General features: G+C 37.5%; 2 protein-coding genes across 2 annotated transcripts in view; both read left to right on the top strand.

The window, feature by feature from the left end:
• The window catches only part of LOC113225901 (vanin-like protein 1), a 25,102-nt gene extending 18,208 nt beyond the window's left edge, over window positions 1-6,894 (top strand). Inside the window, exons 2-4 of the mRNA XM_026458368.1 lie at window positions 240-431; window positions 3,646-3,770; window positions 5,825-6,894. Of these exons, the coding sequence (XP_026314153.1) occupies window positions 240-431; window positions 3,646-3,770; window positions 5,825-6,194 (687 nt within the window). The 3' untranslated portion in view covers window positions 6,195-6,894. The remainder of the gene's footprint in view (window positions 1-239; window positions 432-3,645; window positions 3,771-5,824) is intronic.
• A 367-nt stretch (window positions 6,895-7,261) lies between these two features.
• LOC113225900 (L-asparaginase-like) lies at window positions 7,262-23,131 on the top strand. The gene is made up of 10 exons (XM_026458367.1): window positions 7,262-7,311; window positions 10,224-10,246; window positions 11,748-11,867; window positions 12,865-12,977; window positions 16,753-16,878; window positions 18,003-18,127; window positions 18,535-18,767; window positions 20,495-20,655; window positions 22,030-22,143; window positions 22,725-23,131. Exons 1-10 carry the CDS (start codon window positions 7,262-7,264, stop codon window positions 22,773-22,775), a joined length of 1,116 nt encoding a protein of 371 aa, XP_026314152.1. The 3' UTR covers window positions 22,776-23,131.
• The last annotated feature ends 205 nt before the right edge of the window (window positions 23,132-23,336 follow it).

Genomic DNA, 23,336 nt, shown 5'->3' with positions numbered 1-23,336 from the left:
AACCTTTCACCTGTGAACCGCAAAATTCATTATGGTATAACTTCCTTCTTGCACGTTTTAAACTTCGATCAAATATGTTGGTTTTAAGAAACTTTTTAGGCCATTTCCATCTTTAACGTATCCTTACTTAATATCTACTGAATGCGTAAGATGGCTTTCAGAACCAAAAGATTAACTAAGGGGTCACGAATTTTGGGGCATCGACTGTACCTCAACTAATTATTTTGAAATATCATCAGGTCAATTTCCCTGTCCCTGGACCGATCTACGATGATCCCACAGACCATGACGGTCTAGTCCTCATCAGAGACCCGTCAATACCATCGCATGTGACCAGAAAATTGGTATCAGGCTTCCAGGAATTCACATTGGTGGATAAGGAAGTCTCTTGCCGATTCCGCATTAGGATGAATCAGAGAGGTGGACAACAGGTATGTGAGAGATTTTATTTTAAGCTACAAGCCTTAATAGATCGTTGCCTTAACCTTTCACTATACATAACTATACATTCGTTATTCCTAAGAACTTTATATATTCCTATTAAATTTATGCCTGGAACGCGTCACGTTTTTACACACGACGTTTAAACATACTTATGTTTAATTGATTTTTTTTTCGCTGTGCTTAAAAGTGTTTCAAGCATGCATGCTGCTTTAAAAATAAAAGGTAAGATTATTAATCTGTTATTGATATTCACTATCTTACATTTGTCGTCTGACAGAAAGTAAGGGAACACATAAATAAATATAATACAGAACAATAAACGTTCTCCTTCTTTTGCAAATTCTGTCATTCACTATGTAGGGTAGTGAACGGTTGGCTTTCAGTCATGGCTGCTTTTCTACTAACCTTATTTAAAAACCCAATGCTGAACTCTTAAGGCGTTTGAGCACTGCGTCCGATCCGTATCCGAGAAAATACGGATAATACTTGTACTTCTAGAGACTCAAAATTCTGAAAATTCTGGTGCTGTGTCTGGTGTTATGTGTGTGTGTGTGTGTGTGCATACAGTGTTCGTTAACTATGTCCCATTTCAATTGTTGTCAACTCTTGGGATTGTCATTCTACACACGAAGACGTAGGGGAAATAGAGTGTTCTGGGTACACCTCCTGATTAACCGACATTTCAAAGGAACGCTTTATAATAATAAATACCTAATTTAAATAACCCATTTAAATAACAAATTACACCCAAAGTCACGACAGAAGTAAATGTAGGCCAAACAAATATTTCTTCCAGCCTGGGAATCGAACCTGGGACCTCTGCGTGGCAGTCCGGCATGGTAGCCGTTCGCCACAGCGGCAGTCATACTATAAAAATGTGTAGTTATTACCAAGGCCGGTTCAGTACCTGGATTGGTTGCAGTCCGCATCGCGTTACTACAATACTGTTGTAGTGACTTCAATCCGCGAATAAAATTAACCGAATTGAAGGTATTCTCAACTTCGGAAGACGGAATTCGGATTTAGTGCGCAATGTCTCAATAGTATTACGACATTTCGGGCTACCATTTATCGGATTCGGAACATACGAATTAACACAGCGCGAATAGTATTGCCGTCTGGTGGGTTTGTTCATATTTGTTGTCAAAAATAAGCATAAAATACCGTTCATTTTTTAAAACAATCTGTCACCGTTGCTACGCAAAATATACTGTGATTGGAAATAAGTAGCAACTGGTCAAAGTTTGTTGCACACTGTATAACAGCTTACTTAGTTGTACTTTTGTTTTAATATTATTTAATATCACCAAGGTTATTTATGTACTCCAGAGTCACGTGTACCGAGCAATCGTGTTCGACGGCAGTAACAAACATCTCCGACATTACGTCGGGGTTGCTTCGTGCTCAATTATCGCTTGCAAGACCGAGGATATAAGTAGCTGTCCTTATAAGTAAGTAAAACCAGATAGAGTTAGAGTTTCGACTTTCGCCGTATTGCGGAATAAACTAATTGTAGTAATTAGTCAATCAACTTGTTTACCGACATTCAGCTGTCCCAATAATGACTAATATTTTTTACAATTTTTTTAATAAAAAATGTTTTCTTTATCTGTAGTCTAACTCTGGTCTTGACTCTTTTCATGACCTTGATAATAATAATAATAATTTTCATTTATCTGTAAACATGGTTTCTTAAAAGGAACCTCCTTTAGGCGTCGCCTGTGTCAGGAGGCGCCAGTCTTTCGTGCGTGCGTTCGTGCGTGCTTGCGCGTGTGCGTGTGCGTGTGCGTGTGCGTGTGCGTGTGCCTGTGCGTGTGCGTGTGCGTGTGCGTGTGCGTGTGCGTGTAAGTGTGTGTGTGTGTCTGTGCGTGTGCTTGTCGTGTGTGTGAGCGTGTGTGAACCTTAAACGCTGGGTGAGGAGGTAATTTACAAAAAACGTAAACAAGGAAGCAGTGACCTTTTCTTTTTTCAGACAACAAATTACGGTTAAGGAAATGAGAAAATTTTTAATTTTAATTTAATTTCTTTAAATTCTTTTTAACCGACTTCTAAAAAGGAGAAGGTTCTCAATTCGTCTGCATTTTTTGTAGTTATTGTTTTGTAGTACCTACTTTAAAAATTAAAAAATTTTAAAAATTGCCGTTGCTATCGATTATGACGACTATCAATTCAGATTTTTATTTTTTATTTTCTTTACGCATGAACCAGTGATGGTAAAAAAGTTAATTGAGCCTGATTTAAAAAAATATTATTAGTGGCATCAAAAGGGTTCAAAAGTAATTTATATGGATAATCTCTCTCATTTCAGGTTTGATCGTCGTGATAACAGTTATGAAATACAAGAATTAAGCATACAAGTGACAACTTATCGTCAACAGTACAACAATACATTAAAATGCAGCAACACTGTTTATTTTCCTGTTTCATTGCAAAACAATAGATTTCCCTTAGAATCTAAAGATTATGTATATTCAGATCAAAATGGCGGCCTTAAACAAGATGGCCGCGCTCATTTGAAAATAGAACTAAATCGCAGTCAAAATAGTATTGTAGCATTCGGTATTTATGGGAGATTATACTATAAAGATGTTGTGCAACAGCAAATAGTTACAGAAAAGGATATACAAGCGTACAGGGAATTCGAAGATAGGATTTTTTCATCTAGAAATGAGAAACTAGCGGATGAATCGAACAAACTTTAAGATTTGGTATCTAATAAGTGCCTGATTGTGACGTTATACGTAAAAGGACTAGTCGTTATTATGGACTGCCACGTACCAACATGGTGTATCAGGGATAAGTCTAGTATAAGAAATAAAGATACTCGTTTTGCTATTTTGGATGACTTTGTTTTACTTCTTAATATAATCTACCTATTCATAATTTAGACGAAGCCTTTATGTAAGCTGCTAATAAAGTAAATTTCAAATGAAGTTTAAGTAAGTACTAATTATTAGATAATGTTACGTACATGTTATGGGTTTACGTTCTTAAATCTCTACCACTTAGTAAAACTGAGAAAAATGCCCTGAATGGTGATTAAATCTACGAAGTACTACAGGGAAGGGTCTTAAGGTCCAACTCTATTTTATACAATACAATTCAAAAAGTCGCTCACTCCCAGCTCTAACTTAAAATCAGGTTCAATAGCGAAATCTAACTGTCTGTGGGTGATTAGTTTGATCTGTTTTTTAATTCCAGCAATACGAGTATCGAGCCGCGGCTTTTTCTGGAGTGAGAAGCTTCTCTGGCGTGGCAACTGGCGGTAACAGAGTTTGTGCTGTCTTTGCCTGCACTGGAGACGATCTGGAATCTTGTGGCCGAAGGTAATGTATACATTATTTACAGTAGCGGATTTGCAGTCTAGGCTGTCCTAGGCCTCAGGCTAACGAAGCGCCCAGCCGGCATGATTTTTTCCGACATCTTCAACATTTATCGTTATATTTCAGCCCACTTACACAAAACCTAAATAAATTTTGCACTTAAACCTTCCTCATAAATCACTTCGTGTATTGGTGGAAACCGCATGAAAATCCGTTTAGTAGTTTATGAGTTTATCGCGATCAGACCGGCAGACAGACGCGGTAGTGATAATATATAGTGATGTAGTGATTATACATTACATGTAACATATCTATATTTGATACATACAATATTATTGTTATACGATGCGGTGCAGTGCGGTCCGCCATAATGTGCGTGATCCTTTAGAATATTTAAGTACTTTGAGTTATTTCTTCTTGTCATCGGTGAATTTTTTGTCACGATAGGCCGTACCTAAAATCTGGCGGCCCTAGGCCCGGTCCTACTGGGTTTTAGGGCAAATCCGCCACTAACTATTTACGCGACAAGGAACAATAAAATTGGTTGCGAAGTATGCCTGAATAGTCTCATATATCGATAAAGCATCTTAAATGAATGCTAAAAAAAGATTGAAATTATGATAACAACGTTCATGTGAACCACTGGCCACATATACCAGAAACTTTAATTTGAAAAAAGAATGACTTGAATCGTCTTTTTCTTTTTCTCATTACATTATACATTACGCCGACGTTTTTGGTAATTTTCTGTTATTTTTGTAAATAGCCATATTTATTTATTAATAAGCTCCCCGAATTTTGTAAAAAAAAGAAACAAAAAACAAAAAATGAATATCGTGAAAAAAAAGAAACAAAAAGCAAAATAAAAACAGAACACGTCCAAAATATTAAGTTGGCGTATTGTTTTAATATTTTTTATTTACACTTATCTTGCGCAGTGTATTACTGCGCAAGGAAATAGTTCCATAAGTGGGTACTTATTAGTAAATAATTAATTAGAAGCACCAATGTCAACAATAAAAACAAATTATAATTAATTTTCCTTAACATAAATGTAAATTTTCATGTTCCTTTATTATTAATCCTTATAATTGGCCCTTTCCATCGGTATCAATGATCGGCTGCATAAAAATACAAAATCTTGTACAAATTCTTTTCACATTTGATCGATTCGATTCGCAAATGAGACAAACAACTTTTTTAAATATCGTCGGTTAAAAGGTAAAACTAACTAATAGCCTAATTGGCCAAAGGGAGATAATTAAGATTTTGTATTTTTTCATTATGAAAAATCACTAAAGGACTGGTATGTATTAAAACATGAAGGACACCACAGACTTACTGAATTTTTCTTGTCATAGATGTTCTTCCCAATAAAGCAAAATTGAAAAAATCTAGTTTTTGAACAAAATGTCACTTAATGAGTTTTACCTTTTAACCGACGATATTTTGAATGCAGTATAACTTACATTACTTATTTTTAAAATAAAACTCACTTTCAATCAGGTGAGCGAGGTCAAATGAGCAATTATTTACCCATACATTTTTTTTCTAAATTTGTTCCCATAAAACCTAGAATAATAAACTAGTATCAAGAGCAAATGAGTTCACGCTAGAGAGAGTCACCGGAGGACAACCGGGAAAAACTGTTTTGCTAGATCAAACGGTTTACGTATGTACTATGAAATAACGCTCTTACAAAAAATATACGATACACTTAAGGATATTGTTTAAAGAATGTGCTAATTTGTTACACGATAGGACGTACTTCATTCGATCATATAAAATCCGGAAAACAAGCTAAGAAGCCCTGTAGTTATTAAATTGACTTTTATCCCAAAATTTTAAAATTGCCCAGCGGTTTAACGACGCGCCGCGTCGCCCACTGCCCCGTCAGTCGACATCAGGCGCTTGTTGACTTGGGATCTGTGTAAAATTTTCTCCGTCTGTTCTTATTTTGTTCATATTAATTGGGCTCGCGTTGAAATACCCCGCCTTAAGCCCAAGCCGAATGTCGCCTACTACTAATAGTCTAATTTCAGTTTTTTTTTTTTCAGATTTAAAAATTTTTCCATAAACTCAACGGCGTCATTCGAAGAATTAACCATTATTGCAACAGTACCAAAACCCATCACTGACACAGCGGTTCAAGCTCACGATTCTTCATACTTTCCAGTCTCTTTAGACGTGTCTATTATGCCTTTGGAAGTCAAAGAATATACGTATACTGAAGAAAGTAATGGAGAAACAACTAATTATACCTTTACATTGAATTCTAATAAGGAATTGTATACTTTTGCAGTGTGGGGTAGAATTTTTGAAAGGGATGGCCTTGAACCAACAAAGCCTTTACATGATTCTAGTTCTGTAAAAGGTTTTAGTAACATTTTGATGATTTTAATTGCTGCTTTTATGGTTTTTAAATAAAAAATATCGTGCTTTTGGTGTAATATCATCATCATCATTATATCAACCGGAAAACGCCACTACTGAACTTAGGTCTCCCCCAAAGATAGCCAGACTAGCCGGTCGGACGCGACGTGCATCCATTAGTTACCCGCCGCCGTACCAGGTCATTCGTTCATGTAGTAGGGCCCCGTCCCACTGAACGCCTTCCTGCGGCAACAGCCGTCAGTTTTCCGAGCTATATGCCCTGCCCACTGCCACTCCAATTTGCTAATCCTTTGAGCTATAGCGGTGACTTCCGTTCTTCTACGGATCTCCTCATTTCTATTCGATCACGCAGAGAAATGCCGAGCATAATTCGTGTCGTTGAGTGACTTTGAACTTTGTGTTGAATGTGTATGAGGCCCATAGTAAGTGACGACGTCTCTGAGCCACTACTCGAAAACTTTTGTCTGTAAGGGCTGCGGTATTGTGTATATATATTCCCGAAAGCTGCCTAACCGAGTCGGATGTAATAAGGCCACTTTTAAATAGAAAACTACCGTGAGACTCGAACGTTACCTTCTTCTTCTTCGCTTTGCTCAATGGCGGTTCCTTCTTTTTAAGATTTCGCCAGTGTCGAGTTTTCCGCTTATCAGAATAAGTTTAAATATGTTTCTGTAAATATGGCCGCCACATAGAGGATAGGCAATTTGAGGCGGCGTGCTTGGATTGACTCGGGATTCCTTAAAACGGGCCGATACGGGTATTTTAGTTCGAGATTCGTATAATTTCGCGTTTTAATCTTCGATTAAGGCACAATAGCACTATCCTATTCCACTTTAAACTAGATTTCACAAAATAATTGAAAGTCAAAATAAAAACGACACTTTTCCCTCCAAAAGGTCCAGAGCGAATCCACTCGAACGTTAAGTAAACCAACGGATAACTCACGTATTTATGTCTAATTTTTGTTAACCATGTTTTGAACCTGTCCGGAGTCCTTAATCATGAGCTTCATATAGCCGGTACCCCAGCTGGAAAACAATGTTAGGTGCTTAGTGTGGATGAGGCGTTAGAACGTGACGTATTTAGGGTAGGACATAAGAATGGAGCAAACGAGGGTACTTGCTCGCCGCCGCTGCCTGCGCCCGTACCCGTACCACAATTACTTAAGAGTCTATACCACCTCAAATGGCTTTGGTTGATTCGCATAACAGTGAAAGTGTTGAATCAATCGCTTTGGAAAAAATATATAGTAAAATGGAGAATATACACTGATTACTATACGTTGTGAAAATACGATTCCTAAAAATTTTCACGTTGGAAAAAAAACGCAAACTTACCTCGAAATTAATTAAATTTTTATTGAATTGATATTCAATTATTTTTTGTGAAATTACTCCACTAGTTTGTTATAATTATTAATACAAAGATCGAACACTCCGAAAAAACACTCAGTTAGTCACTTACAATTTTCAATAAAAATTTAATTAATACAGTGAATAGCGACATCTCTCGCCAGGACTGGTAGCTGTAAAGGTACTAACTGGGTGATAAATCTGTAATAGATTTCTCATAGATGGCGCTACGACTAAAAAGTCGTTGAAAGACCAAGTACAAAGACACGACGCAAGCACATAGAAAAATTCGTGAGGTCCGTTGGTTCGTTCCGTGGCTTAGTTGGTATAGCGTCTGGCACGGTATGCAAGAAGACGTCGGTTCGAATCCGACCGGATCGAAGGAATTTTTTCTGAGTGTTTTTTCGGAGTGTTCGATCTTTGTATTAATAATTATTACCTCGAAATTTTACAACAAAACCGCTGTATTCAATAGGCGCATTATATAAACCCATGATTTTTCAATATCAACTGAACTAAATAGAACAAGTATAATATACGATATATATTTTTCGAATGGTTTTAATTTCGTTTGTGAAAAGTAATTCTGAAATAAAGCCAGTGTCCCTGTCGCTTGACTCAAGCATAATGATCCGTATAATTACGGGAAAATTTTGAATTCGAGCTGAGGAAGTATCGACTCTTAAATACGTGGCTTATCCCTTAGTTTAGGCCACATCTGCAAAATGACAACTTTCCAGGACAGAGGCTTATAGATTCTACGATTGAGTAGAAGAATACTTAAGCACTTTTGACGGATTATCTGTCGTGCTTACAATATTAACAGTATGTATATTTGAAATATATATAGACTTACATTCTTATCGTAAGCACGGCAATATTGCCAAGGATATTAACAAGGTTACAAAATAAGATGCTCAAAAAGAACATAACTTCGTAAGATTTCCCCGTGTACTCTTTTAAAGAGCATCTACGTATTGTAGAAATTGTTGTTAATTTTATTTTATTTTGCAAACTTTTCTTTTATGACATGTTGTTATTTTTGTTATAGGTATTGTATGTGAATAAATCATTGTTACAAATTGTTGTTTTACTCCACTTTTAAACTCGTCGGCTCAATTTATAAACCTCATGACCTCCATTAATGTGCACTTAAGTGCAGGCACAAAAAACAGAACTACCTATTAGATACAATCTATGATACCTTGATTTTTATAACTAAAAAATAGTCTACAAATTATATTTTAAGCTTAATTGCCCGATATGTGCTTGAAGAGTAAAAATGGAATCGGAATCCCTCCGACTAAAACGGAGTTACGAGGTTTTCTAATTTCACAGACGACATGTAACCTACACTAACCAAACCTAATAAAATGAAAATGCTGAACAACCAGTTTTATCATGATATCCATAATATTTTCCCAGCGGTTCAATAAAAGCCGACGATGACGGCCTAAGGCAAACTGTTATATGATCATAAGACCTCATGTGCGCGCTGGATGGGCAGATATCAATTTGGGAAATTAATTTTCCAGTCAATAGGTCATGTTAACTCTGAGTTGATAATTATGGCGCCGTTTGCGGGGCAATTTATTTTAATTACATTTTTAAAAACATGATTATGGGGACCTCAAAACCTTTATTTAAATAAAATAATATTTTTCTTGGCTGTGTATATCCATTCTCGTTCATTTTAAATACTTGCTGAAAAATTGTCCGATTCCCTATTATATTTTTTGGATTTTTTTAGTTTTCATCTCACCTGATGGAAAGTGAAGATGAGGTCGCCGATGGAGCATGCACACCTAAATAACGTCTATTCACTCTCGCCTTGAAAAGGTCCAAGTTATAACGTTGAGGGAACAAGTCGCAGGGAATTCCACAACACAGCCGTTCGCCTATACATGTGGAAGCGTAACGCTTCGTGCGAATCTTTGGAATATCCACAACTTAGGGGTGGAACCCAAGCCTAGGTCTTGTCCCCCGGTGATGGAAATAGGAAGGCGGAATTAAATCGTGTTATTCCATCGCACACACATATATCCTGCAATTTATTATGTTACTCGTACTTTCAAATTCCGTAAATATCCGTTGATTCGTATACTTCGTTCGTAGATTGTGTAATTAAAGAGCAAATTCCACAAAGGACTCAGTCTATTTACTTTTTGTATTTTTTTATATATTACCTACTTAAATTTTTATATATTTTTTTATGATACCATGTGATGGAAAGAACAAGTCGTGGACCTGGTGGTAACCGACACACCTGTCCATAAAAGATGCGGTGTCGCTCAGAGCTTTATATCACAAAGATTTGGGGGGCACTGTCATTGCGCCCGTCATCCTGAGACATAAGTTGAAACCGCTTGACAGCAGAAATAGGTAAGGTGGCAGTACTTCCCTATACGAACTCTCACAAGGACCTCTACTGCCACTCGGTCTACTGTTTGTCGCTCTGTATAAGAGGCGGTGATATGATAGTTTGAATAGCAGTAGAGTTCGTCCAGGGACTGCCACCTTGCCTATTTCTGCCGCCAAGCAGTAATGTTAGCATTACTGTGTTCCGGTTTAATTACAGGCATATGGGACTTGATAACGTATGTCTCAGGGTGACAGGCGCAGTGGTAGTGCCCCTCAGATCTTTGCGGTTTAAAGCTCTGTTATGGACAGGCGTGTAGCTTACCATCAGACACACAACTTGTTCGTCCCGTCACCCGATATTACAAAAAAAAGGTAATTTAATTCAGTTGAAAATTGCACGTAAGATAAACAACAGTTGCGTATGAAACGACTCTTTGTGTAATGTAAATATGAATGCTCAACTTTATAACCTATTTGCCAATAATATAAGATAGGAGTAAGTTAAAACAGTGTAGATGTTTTATCAGTTGAGAAAACACGCGTGGAATTTGTTTTAAATAATTGTATAATTCATTCATTCGTTAAAATGGTTCAAGTGAAACGAGTACTTGTTATTTACACAGGTGGTACTTTTGGTATGCTCAAGAATGAGAAAGGAGGTACGTAAATCGTTTATCAAAATATATATTGTAATAATAATAATTCCGAGTCCTTAACCCCGGCCGACTGTGCCTCTCATTTAAGAATTCAAAATTTATCTTTCAGGCCATAGCGACAGTGTAAAATAGATATCGAAAATAATAATAATATACTGCTTGATATTGTGATACTGAGGTCATTCTCGTACTAGTGTTCACTACCTAATTCCCGTGGCAATTTGTATTATTATTTGAATAATTTTTTTTATTATTTTCAAGTATATTATCCTGTAATTATCAAATAATATTTCACGATACACTACTTGAACATTGAATAATATTGCACGATAAAACAATCGAATACTTAAATAATAAAATTTGTCACGGAAATTAGGTAGTGAACACTAGTTCGAGAATGAACGATTGGATCGATCGCAGTCGAGGATATTTCTTGTAGACTTTACCATCCCGCATGTCGAGGGTCTCGTGAAAGCCGAAACCGAGAAACGTCGGAAGAATCTCGATCTGGCGCACGACATCATCGACATGTAAGACGTGACCTCCGCTCAAATAGTCACCAATTGTTTTGTCCGCAAACGGGTTAATTCCCGTCAGCTAGCAGCTTGAGGCGGTTGGATTTCTGTGTTCCTTCCAATACCAATGCAGAAGGCGATCCGGCGGCACATGTTGTTCGCCGCTTCTTGAACCAGAGTCCCTGACCCCGGCCGACTGTGTCGTTGCACGGGAATACCTAATATGAGAGAGGTCTCATTTAAAAATTCAAAATTTATACACTACCCAGCAAACGTAACGTAGCAAGATGGATCGACGATCTGAAGAAGGTCGCGGGTAGTGGTTGGATGCGGAAAACGGGTGATCGGGCACTATGGCGTACCCTTGGGGAGGCTTATGTCCAGCAGTGGACTGCAATAGGCTGATTGATTGATTGACACTACCCAGTACAACCGTACTGGGAAATTTGTAGTTCCCAGATGGACCCAGATGAAAAGCTCATGGCAAATTTTAAATTAAATTTGTAACAAAAAAATTTAAAACTCAGAGATGCAACTCGGATTTGAACCCTCTGCTTCCGAGAGACCGTCTAGCATGGATTGAAGGAAGGCGCTGTTTCTAATCCATCCGTATCGAAGGGATTTTTCTTAGTTTTCGATCTTTGTATTAATAATTGAGACGAGTTTTTAAGATTTATTTGTAACCAAATCGATCATTTCTAGTTCTTGTGCCTCAAAAGAACATCGAGCAAGTAATCAGGCGACTTCCACAACTGCATGACGAAAATTACTATAAGAGCAAACTCGTTAGATCTGAACTACAGGAGTACTTAGCTCTGCCAGGTATGACCTGAGTTCTTCTTGTTTCCTATGTAATGCAACTAAGCCCGAGAAGAGCTCCTTGTGAAAGAGTTCGTCCAGGGAAGTACTGCCACCTTACCTATTTCTGCCGTCAAGCAGTAATGTCAACCGGTTTTGAAGGATATTTTGTTATATAGTCCTTTAAGAACAAAAATGCAAGGTGGCTCGAATATGTGCCAGGGAATGCAATAATAGTTAGTCTATATACATGTATTATGGTCCCAGGAGTGTAATAATCGATAAGTCTATATATAGTTCTAATGCTGGCCACAAACCTGCTCTCACAATGAGAGGGATTGAGACCTTCACCCACATCATTTGTGTGCAGGTTCCCTCACGTTGTATACCTTCACAGAAGAGCTTATGTTTTTTTTTTTAAATAATATTAAGTGACGGGACTAGTTGCAAGTCGCGCGTCTGATGGTAAGTTACACGCCTGTCCATAACAGTTGCAGTACCATTCAGAGCTTTAAATCGCAGAGATAAACTTTTATGAAGTTTGGGAGAACATTATCTTATTTGTAAAAAAATGTAATTGACAAGATAAATAAATTAAAAAAAAAAAGATCTTAGGGGCACTGCCGCTGTGCCCGTCGCCCTGCGACATAAGTTGACAAGTCCCATGTGCCTGTAATTTCACCAGCACCCTTACCCTTCAAAACCGGAACGCAGTCATGCTAACATTACTACTTGGCGACAAAAATAGATAAGGTGGCAGTACTTCCTTGAACGAATTCTTACACAAGGATCTCTACTGCTGCTAAAAAGGGAAAATCACGGTAATTTTGAAATTGAATTTCGCACATAAATTCCGAAAAACTTTGAAGTGCAAGCCCAGATTCGAACACTCGACCCTCTGGATGTAAGGGGGTAGATCAAAGGTGAAAGGGGGTATACGCGATTTAGATTCTCAAAATAGTTTCAATGTCATCCATTGCCTATACTTAGAACAAAACGTCATCGTGAGGAAATGTTTCAGATGGTAAGGACACTGAACTGAAAGTGCTATACAAAATATACGAATACGAAGAGTTAAAAGACTCCTCAGACTTCACCATAGACGATTGGATCAAAATGGCAAGAGATATTAAGGTAAGTGTGTGAGAATTGCAGAAATTCTGGCATAACATTTTTTTATGATAGGTTCGAAATGAGTCGTGCGACTAGTGGTAAGCGGTACGCCTCACTAGGTAAAATAGTAGAACAACGGCGTATCAAAGTTGGTTTTCACCGATGTCAGTTATATGAGATACACATTTAATTTTATATTTTAATACTGAATGTTTTTTATGATACGTTAATGTAAGAAAAATACATATAAGAGCATATACACACGACGAATTTTATATGCCGTAAACGCGCGTCATCTGCGCGGAATACGCGCCGCAGACGCATTGTAGCCGCGCGAGTGTGTCGCGCATTTTGATAAAAGATAGTTTTAATTTTGTTTTGTTCGTTAATTTCAGTTAGTTTTTGAAATGAAGCAACTACATGAAATTGTAAGTGTAAACTCCAGTAGAATATATAAACTTCTTGCTTGCAACGCGATGTTTGCGCGCGTTTGAATCGATTCATTACCGCGCATCTGCGGCTCGTATAAAATATGCCGTGTGCCTATGGCTCTAATATGTCCTTTTTTGGAACTTTCGACCATATCCATAGCAATTGCAGTGACTATCAAAGCTTTCAATCTCAGAGATCTGAGGGGCGCTGCCATTGTGCCCGTCACCCTGAGACGTAAGTTGGCAAGTCCCATGTGTAGTAATTTCACCAGCACCCCTACCCTTCATAACCAAAACGCTGTAACGCTATCTTATCCTCTTTAGATACAACAAGCTACAGTGGGACAAGCGCTTAGCGCTAAACGCCCAATGTAGGTTACATTAAAATGTACTCATCAAATTACATACTTCAGTCAGATCCAAGCAAGAATCATTTTTGGATGAATTTGGAACGAAATGGATTTTAGGATCAGTTTTGAAAGAAACCTATTTTTCTAGATACCGGTTATATAATAGCACTAAATTTGAAAGCTTTCTTTCATTAAAAAATATGCGTATACTTGGCCTCCTTATCACCTGTTGAAAAATGACGATGACGTCGACGGATGCCTATACTGTCTGGCCTTGGAAAGGCCCAAGCTATACCGCTCAGGGAACAAGTCTGCAGGCAGGGAATTCCACTCCAAAGCCGTTCGCCATATGTATTTTCATTATAACATACACTGCACGTGCAAGTGCACGAAGACATAAACTGGAAAGAATATTTCTAAATAAGAAGTTTAAAATAAAATGTTGCAACTTTTACAACTATTACGTAACGAAAGTCGTTGAGATACATCATTAATATAGCAACAATTACAGCTTATCAATGAGTACACGCTAGCTAGCAGTTTGATAAATAAATGGAACGAAAGTCAAGGCTGTCATGATGTGAACACTGACGTTAGAAAGGCAAATTGTCAAGGAAAAAACATTGCATAATTATAATTTTAACTTAGGAGATAATTTTATATCGTGGGATACAAATATAGAGATAACATTAAACAACAATAAAACCCGATCTTTTTTTAGCACAATCATTAATGTTACATAATAATATTTACAAATTATTTCGGGAGTTTCTGTATGATGTCGTGTTTCCGTACAGTGCACAAAATTAGGGAAGATAACTTTGCACTCATGACGTTAAAAGGCCACATCTGCAAAATTATAACTATTCAGGAGATAGGTTTAAGAGCTCTCATGCCAAAAAAGTTTTGACGTTGGCTCCGCCCAAATTTGTGAAACAAATGTATGCCTGAAGTTCGCGTGACATGCGACAGGAGATGTTGAATTTTGCGCATTAAAAGCACATTAAAAGTACCAAATTCGTTTTAGCGGAATAACTCTAAAACTAAAGGGATTAAAAAAAAATTCATAGTGACAGTTGTCGATCATACATAAATATAATTAATTACCTAATTTTTGTCCCAATAACCTGTAGCATTTCGAGGATAAATCGAAAAAATGTGAAAATTAGAGGTCATTTCGTGATTTTTATCTATCGAGGAAACTTTATTGTTTTATGTTTCTGATTAATGCCTATGCTTGAATATATCATGTAGTTACTCATACAATATTTTATTTTTAACTTTAAAGTGGATATGGGGTATATCCACCCACTCTAAAATCAAATCGAAGATTAGGAATTTTTCCTCTGCTCCCTTTTAAGGATTTACCAAAGAAATTTGTCGATAACTTTTATACTTAAATAGGAGTTACTTATATTTCATGTTTGTGTTATAGATAATGTTGATATATGTAATATATGACAGTAGAATGATTGCCGTTGTGTCATATATACATATAATTAGTGCCTACTAAAAAGCGTAGCGTGAAAAATACCGTCTAGCAAACCGTGCTAGATGCTATGCCGTGCGTATACGCCTGCTAGAAGACGCTGTTGCGAATCCAACCGGATCGAACGACTTTTTTCAGTGTTCGATCTTGGTATTAACAACGTTTGTATTAAACACACACACACGCACGCACGTATGCTCGCACGCACGCGTTTTTAGCAGCAATAGAGCTCCGTGTGAAGTAGTTCATCCAGAGAAGTACTGCCACCATACCTATTTCTGCCACCAAGCAGTGATGTGAGCATTACTACGTTCGGAGTTAGAAGGGTAAGGGTACTGGTGAAACAGTTACAGGCACATGGGACTTGTCACAAGTTGACAAGTCTCAGGGTGACGGGCGCAGTGGCAGTGCCCCTCACGTCTTTGCGATTTAAAGCTCTGAGTGGCATTGCAACTGTTATGGACAGGCGTATAGCTTACCATCAGACGTTTGACTTGCTGGTCCCGTCACTTGGTATTATAAAAAACTAAAATAAAAATAATTTCGGTACAGAGTGCTAAAAAACCGACCTCAAAAGTACGTGGAATTACATCTATTTGCCAAGTTTTTTTTGAAATTGGTTGCCGGATAGTGAGCAAACCAGGATTCATCCCCTAGTTCGCCACTATACGGAACTTGACACAGGAGATAATAAAAATCGGTTTTCACTACTCAAAGTATATTGACATTTGCGAGACAAAAACGCTTTGAATTAGAGAATAGTAAAATCAACCATTAAAATAATTGCTTTATATAATAAAATTTAGGCGCTATTTATAAAAATGAATCTTCATGCGTGAACAGCCACTCATAGAGGTGGATGATTTTCCTCAAAATCAAATGGGACCACTATGGAGATACCCTCTTTCCAACAAAAAAGAATTATGAAAATCGGTGCACAAATACCGGAGTTATCGCGTAACATACATACAAAAAAACATCCAGTCGAATTAAGAACCTCCTCCTTTTTTGAAGTCGGTTAAAAAAGGGTCGTTCATCTATTTCACCGCAGGGCGTCCTACACTACATTTTCCTTGACGTGGTCGCCATTCCAGAACATGTCTGCTCCATTGGCGATCTACCCTCCTGTAGACATTCCCGGCCTACTGCCACCTAAGCTTACTGATTTTGCGAGTCATGTCGGTCCCTTTAATTCTTTGAAGTATGACCTCATTAGGGATTCGGTCCATCAGATAAACCCCAAGCATAACTCGCTCCATTGCACGGTGAGCGACTTTGAATTTGTGGATGAGGTCTGTTGTTAATGTCCACGTCTCGGTTGTGTAGGACATAACTGGTAGAACTCACTGTTAAATGCTTTAGTTTATAGGCTTTGTGGGATTGACGACCTGTAGATGTAGCCAAACTTCCCAAATGTTGCCCAGCCCAAACAAAATCCCCGGTTGCCTCTCGAAGTTCGAAGAAGTCTCGAAGTGAGCGTATCGAAAGTGTATAAATTTTTATTGTAACAAAATTTCATCTCATAGAGATTCTACCACGACTACGATGGGTTCGTGGTATTACACGGAACAGACACCACGGCATACGGAGGATCTGTACTTTCATTCATGCTGGAGGTTGTTGGGAAGACCGTCGTGCTCACAGGAGCACAGGTAATGAAATGACTTCAGGTAGCTATGACTATTGTCAAATGTTTTTATGGTAGAAAAAATATATTCCTATCATTTGCCGTACCCTACTCATATGTAGTTTGAGAGGTAATTAAGTTTATTTTATTAGATAATAAGTTGAAATATACAGGCAAGGTACAATAAAACTGCCATTCTCAGTGTTCTGTGTTCAGCCTAATAACCGTAGACATTTCGGTGTTCTCGGCCTAATTACCGTAGTTATTGTTTTGCTCGCTCATTATACCCAATAACATTGAAATATGAAAGTTTCAGCTAAACTATCAATATGTGTAAATGGCATAAGAATAGACAAAGTAGTTTTGGAGTTATTAAGACGCAAATAATATAAAATATTATGGAAACGGTAATTAGATATCCGTGGCTACGGTAATTAGAAAGTTCAAACATTTTTAAGATTTAAGAAGCTTAAAATACTAGAAAGTAAAAATAAATTATATTAATAAAATTGGGTCCCCGCGGCAAGGTGCCCATGATGCTGGCAGCGTTCCTTCTTTGTAAGGCTATGCCAGTGCGTGGGGCAAGGTAGCTGCCGGCCCTTGAGTTTCCCAGGCAGTTTATTAATTTTTTTGGATAAAATTTTGTACAGATGAAGGGAATTTGATTGATTGATATTACCTCCGGGAATAAAAGCCAGACGGACAGAAGCCTCGATGTCAAAGGACGAGACGTCACAGAAATAAAACAAATATTCAGGGATAGGTAAAGCAAAAAAGCAGTGGTAGCCTAATAGTTTAACCTACTGCCTCTCAAGCAGAAGCCGTGGGTTCGAATTTCGGGCTGGCACGTCTGAGTTTCTCGAAATTTATGTGCGAAATTCAATTTGAAATTTATTATGACCTTTTTGGTGAAGGAAAACATCGTTATGAAACCTGCGCGTCGAAGAGGTTCCTAATCCTCGGAAAACGTATAAAGTCTCCAACCGGCCAATGCCGATTGGAGACTTTATAGGGCCAGCGTGGCGGACTATGGCCTAAAGTCTCGTATGAAAGAGACCCGTGCCCACCAGTGGGACGTATAAATGGGTTGGTGATGATGATACGTGAAAGCTCTTTTTATTGAAGTATAATTTCATTTAAAATTTTTAGGTGCCGATTTTCCAACCTCGAAGTGATGGCAATAACAACCTCTTATGTGCTCTTCTCATCGCAGCTACACTCCACATTCCCGAAGTGACAGTATTCTTTGGAGCTAAACTCTTCAGAGGATGCAGGTTAGTAGCAGTAGAGCTTCTCGTCAAACAGTTCGTACAGGGAATTACTGACACCGCACCTATTTCTGCCTCCAAGCATTAATGTGAGCTGTACGGTGTCACGGTTTGGATGGGTGCTGGTGAAATTACAGGCACGTGGGATTTGTCAACTTAAGTCTCCGGGTGACTTTGCGATTTAAAGCTATGAGTGGTACTGCAATTGTTATGGACAGGCCTGTCGTTTACCACTCACTTCACTTGGTATTATAAAAAAAAAAACAACAATTACAGGCACAAGGTACTTCTCAACTTCGGTTTCAAACTTTGACAACGGTAGTACCCCCACAGAGCTTTGTAATAGCCTAGCGCCTAATTGGGCGCTTAGCACTAGGCGCACGAACTATTCATCCCGTTACTTGATTCTCCAGAGTAAAGAAAGTATCAAACACACGTATCTACGCCTTCGACTCGCCGAACTTCCCACCTCTACTGGAAGCGAAGACTACCCTGGACATCGATCCGAAGATGCTGATCCACCCCCCTGGCTCCGTGCCCAACGAATGCAGGTTACATGATAAGTTGTCCACGAAAGTATATGTGCTTAAAGTTGCTCCTACCATTACACCGGAGGTTATTCGTGCAGTCTTTGAAGGCATGGAAGGTAAGTTTTATTGTTAAATTATTGCCGTTAGTTAAGCACTTTGAGTATTACAGTTAAGCACTTTGAGTATTACTGGCGATGGTTCAGTTTCATTGACAGTCCTATAACTTTGAGGAAGACATATTCTTTCATAAATTGATTTGTGTCTACCTGCCCTAGACAATGTAAAGAGTAATGTAGATTCTCAACAATAAAATATATTTCTTTGAATGACAGTTTTCGAGCGGCTTTAATATCTTTGTTATTTTGCATTGAAAGAAGTATTCACTTCATGGTACGAGGCTAAGTTATTTGTCCTCTTTAAAATTGTAATATAATATTGTGCCAGATAAAGAAAGAAAGAAAAACGTTTATTCATAAATTTGGGTCACTATACACACTACAATCTAATTCTTAAGACTAAAACAACGTGACTGAGTGATTTTAATAAGTAAGTGCGCATAATGGCGCAAACGAGGAAAAGGATACCCACGACTCAGCAATATGTCTGTCTCTGGAGAGACAGACGCCGATTTTCAGTCGTTCTTGTTTCAGCGTCGACAGATACCCGAGGTAATGGTAATTGACGTGTGTATCCTCTGTTGTATGCCACATTACACATTTACGACACACGAGCGATACACGTCTACTATTATATAAAAGCTTAAAGTAAATATACATAAATATAAACAAGTAAGATAACAATATTTATCAACGACTTTTCAGCCGTAGCGCCATCTATGAGAAATCTATGAAAGTATTTCGTCACCCAGTTAGATAAATTTACAGTTACCAGCCCTGGCTAGAGATGTCGCTATTAATTGTAATTAAATTTGTATTGAATTGATATTCAATTTTCTTGTGAAATTACTACACTAGTTTGTTATAATTATTAATACAAATATCGAACACTCAGAAAAAACTCCTTCGATAATTGAAATATATTATCAAATTCCTTGTCTTAAACTAGGAAATTCCCTGTACTGTGAGTACCAGAGCAACATAATTCAATCGGCACTACTTAGAACAATTTAGGAATAAGAAGTCCTACCAGGACCAATTTAGGAAATGATTACTAAATTCCTTCCAGTGCCCTTGGTGCAAACCGTTGGTCCACTGAGGTCTTTATTCAATTGCCTAATACATATATATTTTATGTACCCATATTCTACAATACTTTGCTCTATATTCAATACCGCTTTCGCCGTATTTATGTTGTCCCGTTCTCTAGTGACAGGAGCTACTATTTATTTATTGGAATAACAACAGCTTATTAATAATACTAGATTACATTAAAATTATATAAAACAGAACACAGTCAGTATAGTTTTCCTCTAATTACATGCGAGAGCACTTATGAATGACTGAACTGAAAAACTAGATGATATAATAATAATACATATTGGATGTACATAATACGTATTAAGTATAACATAAATATTCTACTAATAATATTATACATAGGATTATGATAAAATTTAACAATTAGCTACGTCTTGCGTTTAATAATAAGTTTGATTTTGGATTGAAATAAATGTTTTTTATATACAAACGGATCTACTTCATTAAAATTATTATTATGGAACCTGACCTATCTAGTGAGCACAGCGTTCTTGCCATAATTTGTAGAATGAAACGGTACATGAAACTAAGTAGTGTGTGTAGGTATACCTACTTGACTTACCAAATCCGGGCAGGCCAATCGAACATTGAGCACTTCTAACAACTCCGTACTACGTTACTTTCAGGCGTAGTCCTAGAGACGTACGGCAACGGCAATATTCCAATCAAGCGCAAAGAGATCTACAAAGAAATAGAGCGCGCGGTCAAGAACAACGTGTTGGTCGTGAACGTCACGCAGTGCATCAACGGCACAGTGCTTGGGAAGCCCATTTATGAGACTGGATTGGTGAGTGAATTATTTATTGATATCAAAGGTTACTAGCGGTAGAGCTCCTTGTGAAAGAATTCGTCCATAAAAGTACAGCCACCAATCAATTTCTGCCGCCAAGGGTTGAGCATTCCTATGTTCCAGTTGTGAAGGGTAGGGTGCTGGCGAAATTTTGGGCATATGGAACTTGTCAACTTTATGTCTCAGGGTGACGGGCGCTTTGGCAGTGCCCTCAGATCTTTGAGAATTAAGGCGAGGTTTGTGAATGCGAGCCTACATTTTAGGAAGTGAGGTTTGCGGAGCTGCCCGGTCGACCCGCAATCAGCACGCAGAAAATTAATATGATTAAATAACAGTCAGAGACAATTTGACCCAGATCAGAAGTTGGCAAGCGCCTGATAGCGATTGACGGGGCAGCGGGAGGCGCGAGGTGTCGTTAAACCTTTAGGCAATTTTCAAGTGTTGGGTTAAATGTGAATTTAATAACTTCAGGGCTTCAGTAGAAAACCGAAATTTAGCTGATTCTTAACTCCAAATATCTACATATAAACATTAAGTGAAGTCAGATATTTCATTCTTAAATAATTCGTTTTACACTTTTAATTTAGCCTGTTTTCGGGATTTTAAATGATCGGATAAAGTACTTCCTATCGTGGTAACAAACTAGCACATTCTTTAGACAATAACCTCAGGTCATCGAGTATATAACCAGAAATAGAGACGAAATGTCATTTAATTTGTTTGAAAACTGTTCTGCCATATCATTACTGTGACAACTGCGCTCCGATTGGCTAACCTGAGTTCGAAACAATTGACGAGTGTCGTCAATGGGTGTCGTCAACTGTTTCACTTCAAATCGACCAGTTAACTTGAGCTTTGCTACAATGGACGAAAATTGCAAAAATAAAAAATATTTAATATTTAATTACCGATGAAATGTGATTCCGTTTGTTTTGTAATTAGATTATTTGCTGTTTTTCCCACGCCACCGAATAGAACAGCACGGCATTGTTAGAGATATTGTCTTTATTACAATAAATACAGAATATTTTATGGAATATACGGAGACGTACACACAGGTCAGTAGTTGGCCTGTCTATATTTCAATGCAAACAAGAGTTGATATTTATAAGAGCTGTATCGCTAATGTGTTACCAGGAATCTATGGCCCTTATTTCGTCTCTATTTCTGGTTATATATTCGATGCCTCAGGTGTATCGTATATTTTGTAGTAGGACCATTCTTAAATAGTAAATATCTAAAACATTTCATCTAGAACCGCCTTAAAACGCTGAGTGGTACTGCAACTGTTATGGATACGCGTGTCACTTGCCACCAGGCGCACGACGTGCTCCTCCAGTCACACCGCATCATAAAAACGTTTCGTTCCAGCTCCTCATTGAATGCGGTGTAGTACCGGCGTTCGACATGACAGCTGAAGCAGCGCTTGCCAAGCTGTCCTACGTGCTTACGAAGACCGAACTCACTTATCAACAGAAAGTGGAGGCAAGTTTTACTCATATTATTTACTCAGATTACACGTTAAATTTCGTTTATTGATCACCAAACACAGATGATAAAAACAGAGAATAAAGGAGGGAACTGTTGAAGACGTGCTCGTGCATACAAATTTGATCACAAGTACGTGTAAATACGATAGCATTTACAATGTCTTCTTTCTGTTACCAGTATCGAAATCTTTTGCTAGTTACTACAAAGGACTGTAAATTATATTTTTGACTTTTTTTATTACTTCTTTTTTGATTACTTCATATCTACCTATATTTTTTAAAGACAACAAGAAGAAAATGAAAAGTAAAGGCAAAGTATTAAAAATCATATAATCTGGATTGTGCTGTTATGTACGCTAGTGTAATGTAAATTGTACCTTATGAACATAATTTATATTAAATTTTGCTCAATAAGAGCATCTACATTTAGAGGCCAAACAATTAATAATTATTGTGTTAGTTTGTTCATATACGTCATTAAAATAACTAGTTCTTTAAAATTCCCAAAATCATACTTGTCAGCTTCCCCCATCAAACAGTATTTTCTTCTATAACAATTGTATTCCTTGTCCACAGTTAATGAAGACAAATATACGAGGAGAACTGTACAACCCGAGTCATGCGTAATAAAAATTTCTTTGAGTGTCCGTTTCGAAAGTAAACAAGACAATGTCTAATACCTAAACTCAAGAACTTTAAGAAAACATCATTGATAACGCGGTAAAGCGTCAGCGTGCATTTTATGATTGTCGCGATATCAGTGTTGGAGCACTGCAAATGTGACATTGTAAAATTAACGCTATCAATGACGCGTAGGTGGAATTCCAAATTTAAAAAATACAACCACATTATTTTAGCGCTTGCTAGATATGAATTCCAATTATAAATCTGTTATTTGTCGTAAAGATTTTATTTCCCTTATGGCCTTCAGTAGTGTTGTCTAGTAGGAAGAATTTAGAAAATATACTTATGTCATGCGATTATGCACTTCGAAATGTAAAAATATTAATATTAAGAAGTGGCCAGTGTCCCTAATTACAAGAATAAAAAACTACTAAATCAAATTACACGTTTATTTTTCAAAAAATATTATTATTTACTCCCACTATATTTGAGGTTCAGTGTGAATATCAAAGATGCTACAAACAAAAATAAAACATATCTTAATTATGTAGTAACAAACAACTT

Source organism: Hyposmocoma kahamanoa, unplaced genomic scaffold, assembly GCF_003589595.1.
Source record: "Hyposmocoma kahamanoa isolate Upper Pololo Valley unplaced genomic scaffold, ASM358959v1 180, whole genome shotgun sequence".
In the NCBI taxonomy this organism is placed as follows: Eukaryota; Metazoa; Arthropoda; class Insecta; order Lepidoptera; family Cosmopterigidae; genus Hyposmocoma; species Hyposmocoma kahamanoa.
This window is presented reverse-complemented; position numbering and strand designations above follow the sequence as displayed.

Excerpts from the sequence above, each read along its gene's own strand:
- LOC113225900 (XM_026458367.1), top strand. The coding sequence starts at position 7,262 with ATGGAGCAAACGAGGGTACTTGCTCGCCGCCGCTGCCTGCGCCCGTAC. Across the intron at positions 12,978-16,752 it reads AAATGGCAAGAGATATTAAG|AGATTCTACCACGACTACGA; the intron begins GTAAGTGTGTGA and ends TTCATCTCATAG. Across the intron at positions 20,656-22,029 it reads CCATTTATGAGACTGGATTG|CTCCTCATTGAATGCGGTGT; the intron begins GTGAGTGAATTA and ends GTTTCGTTCCAG.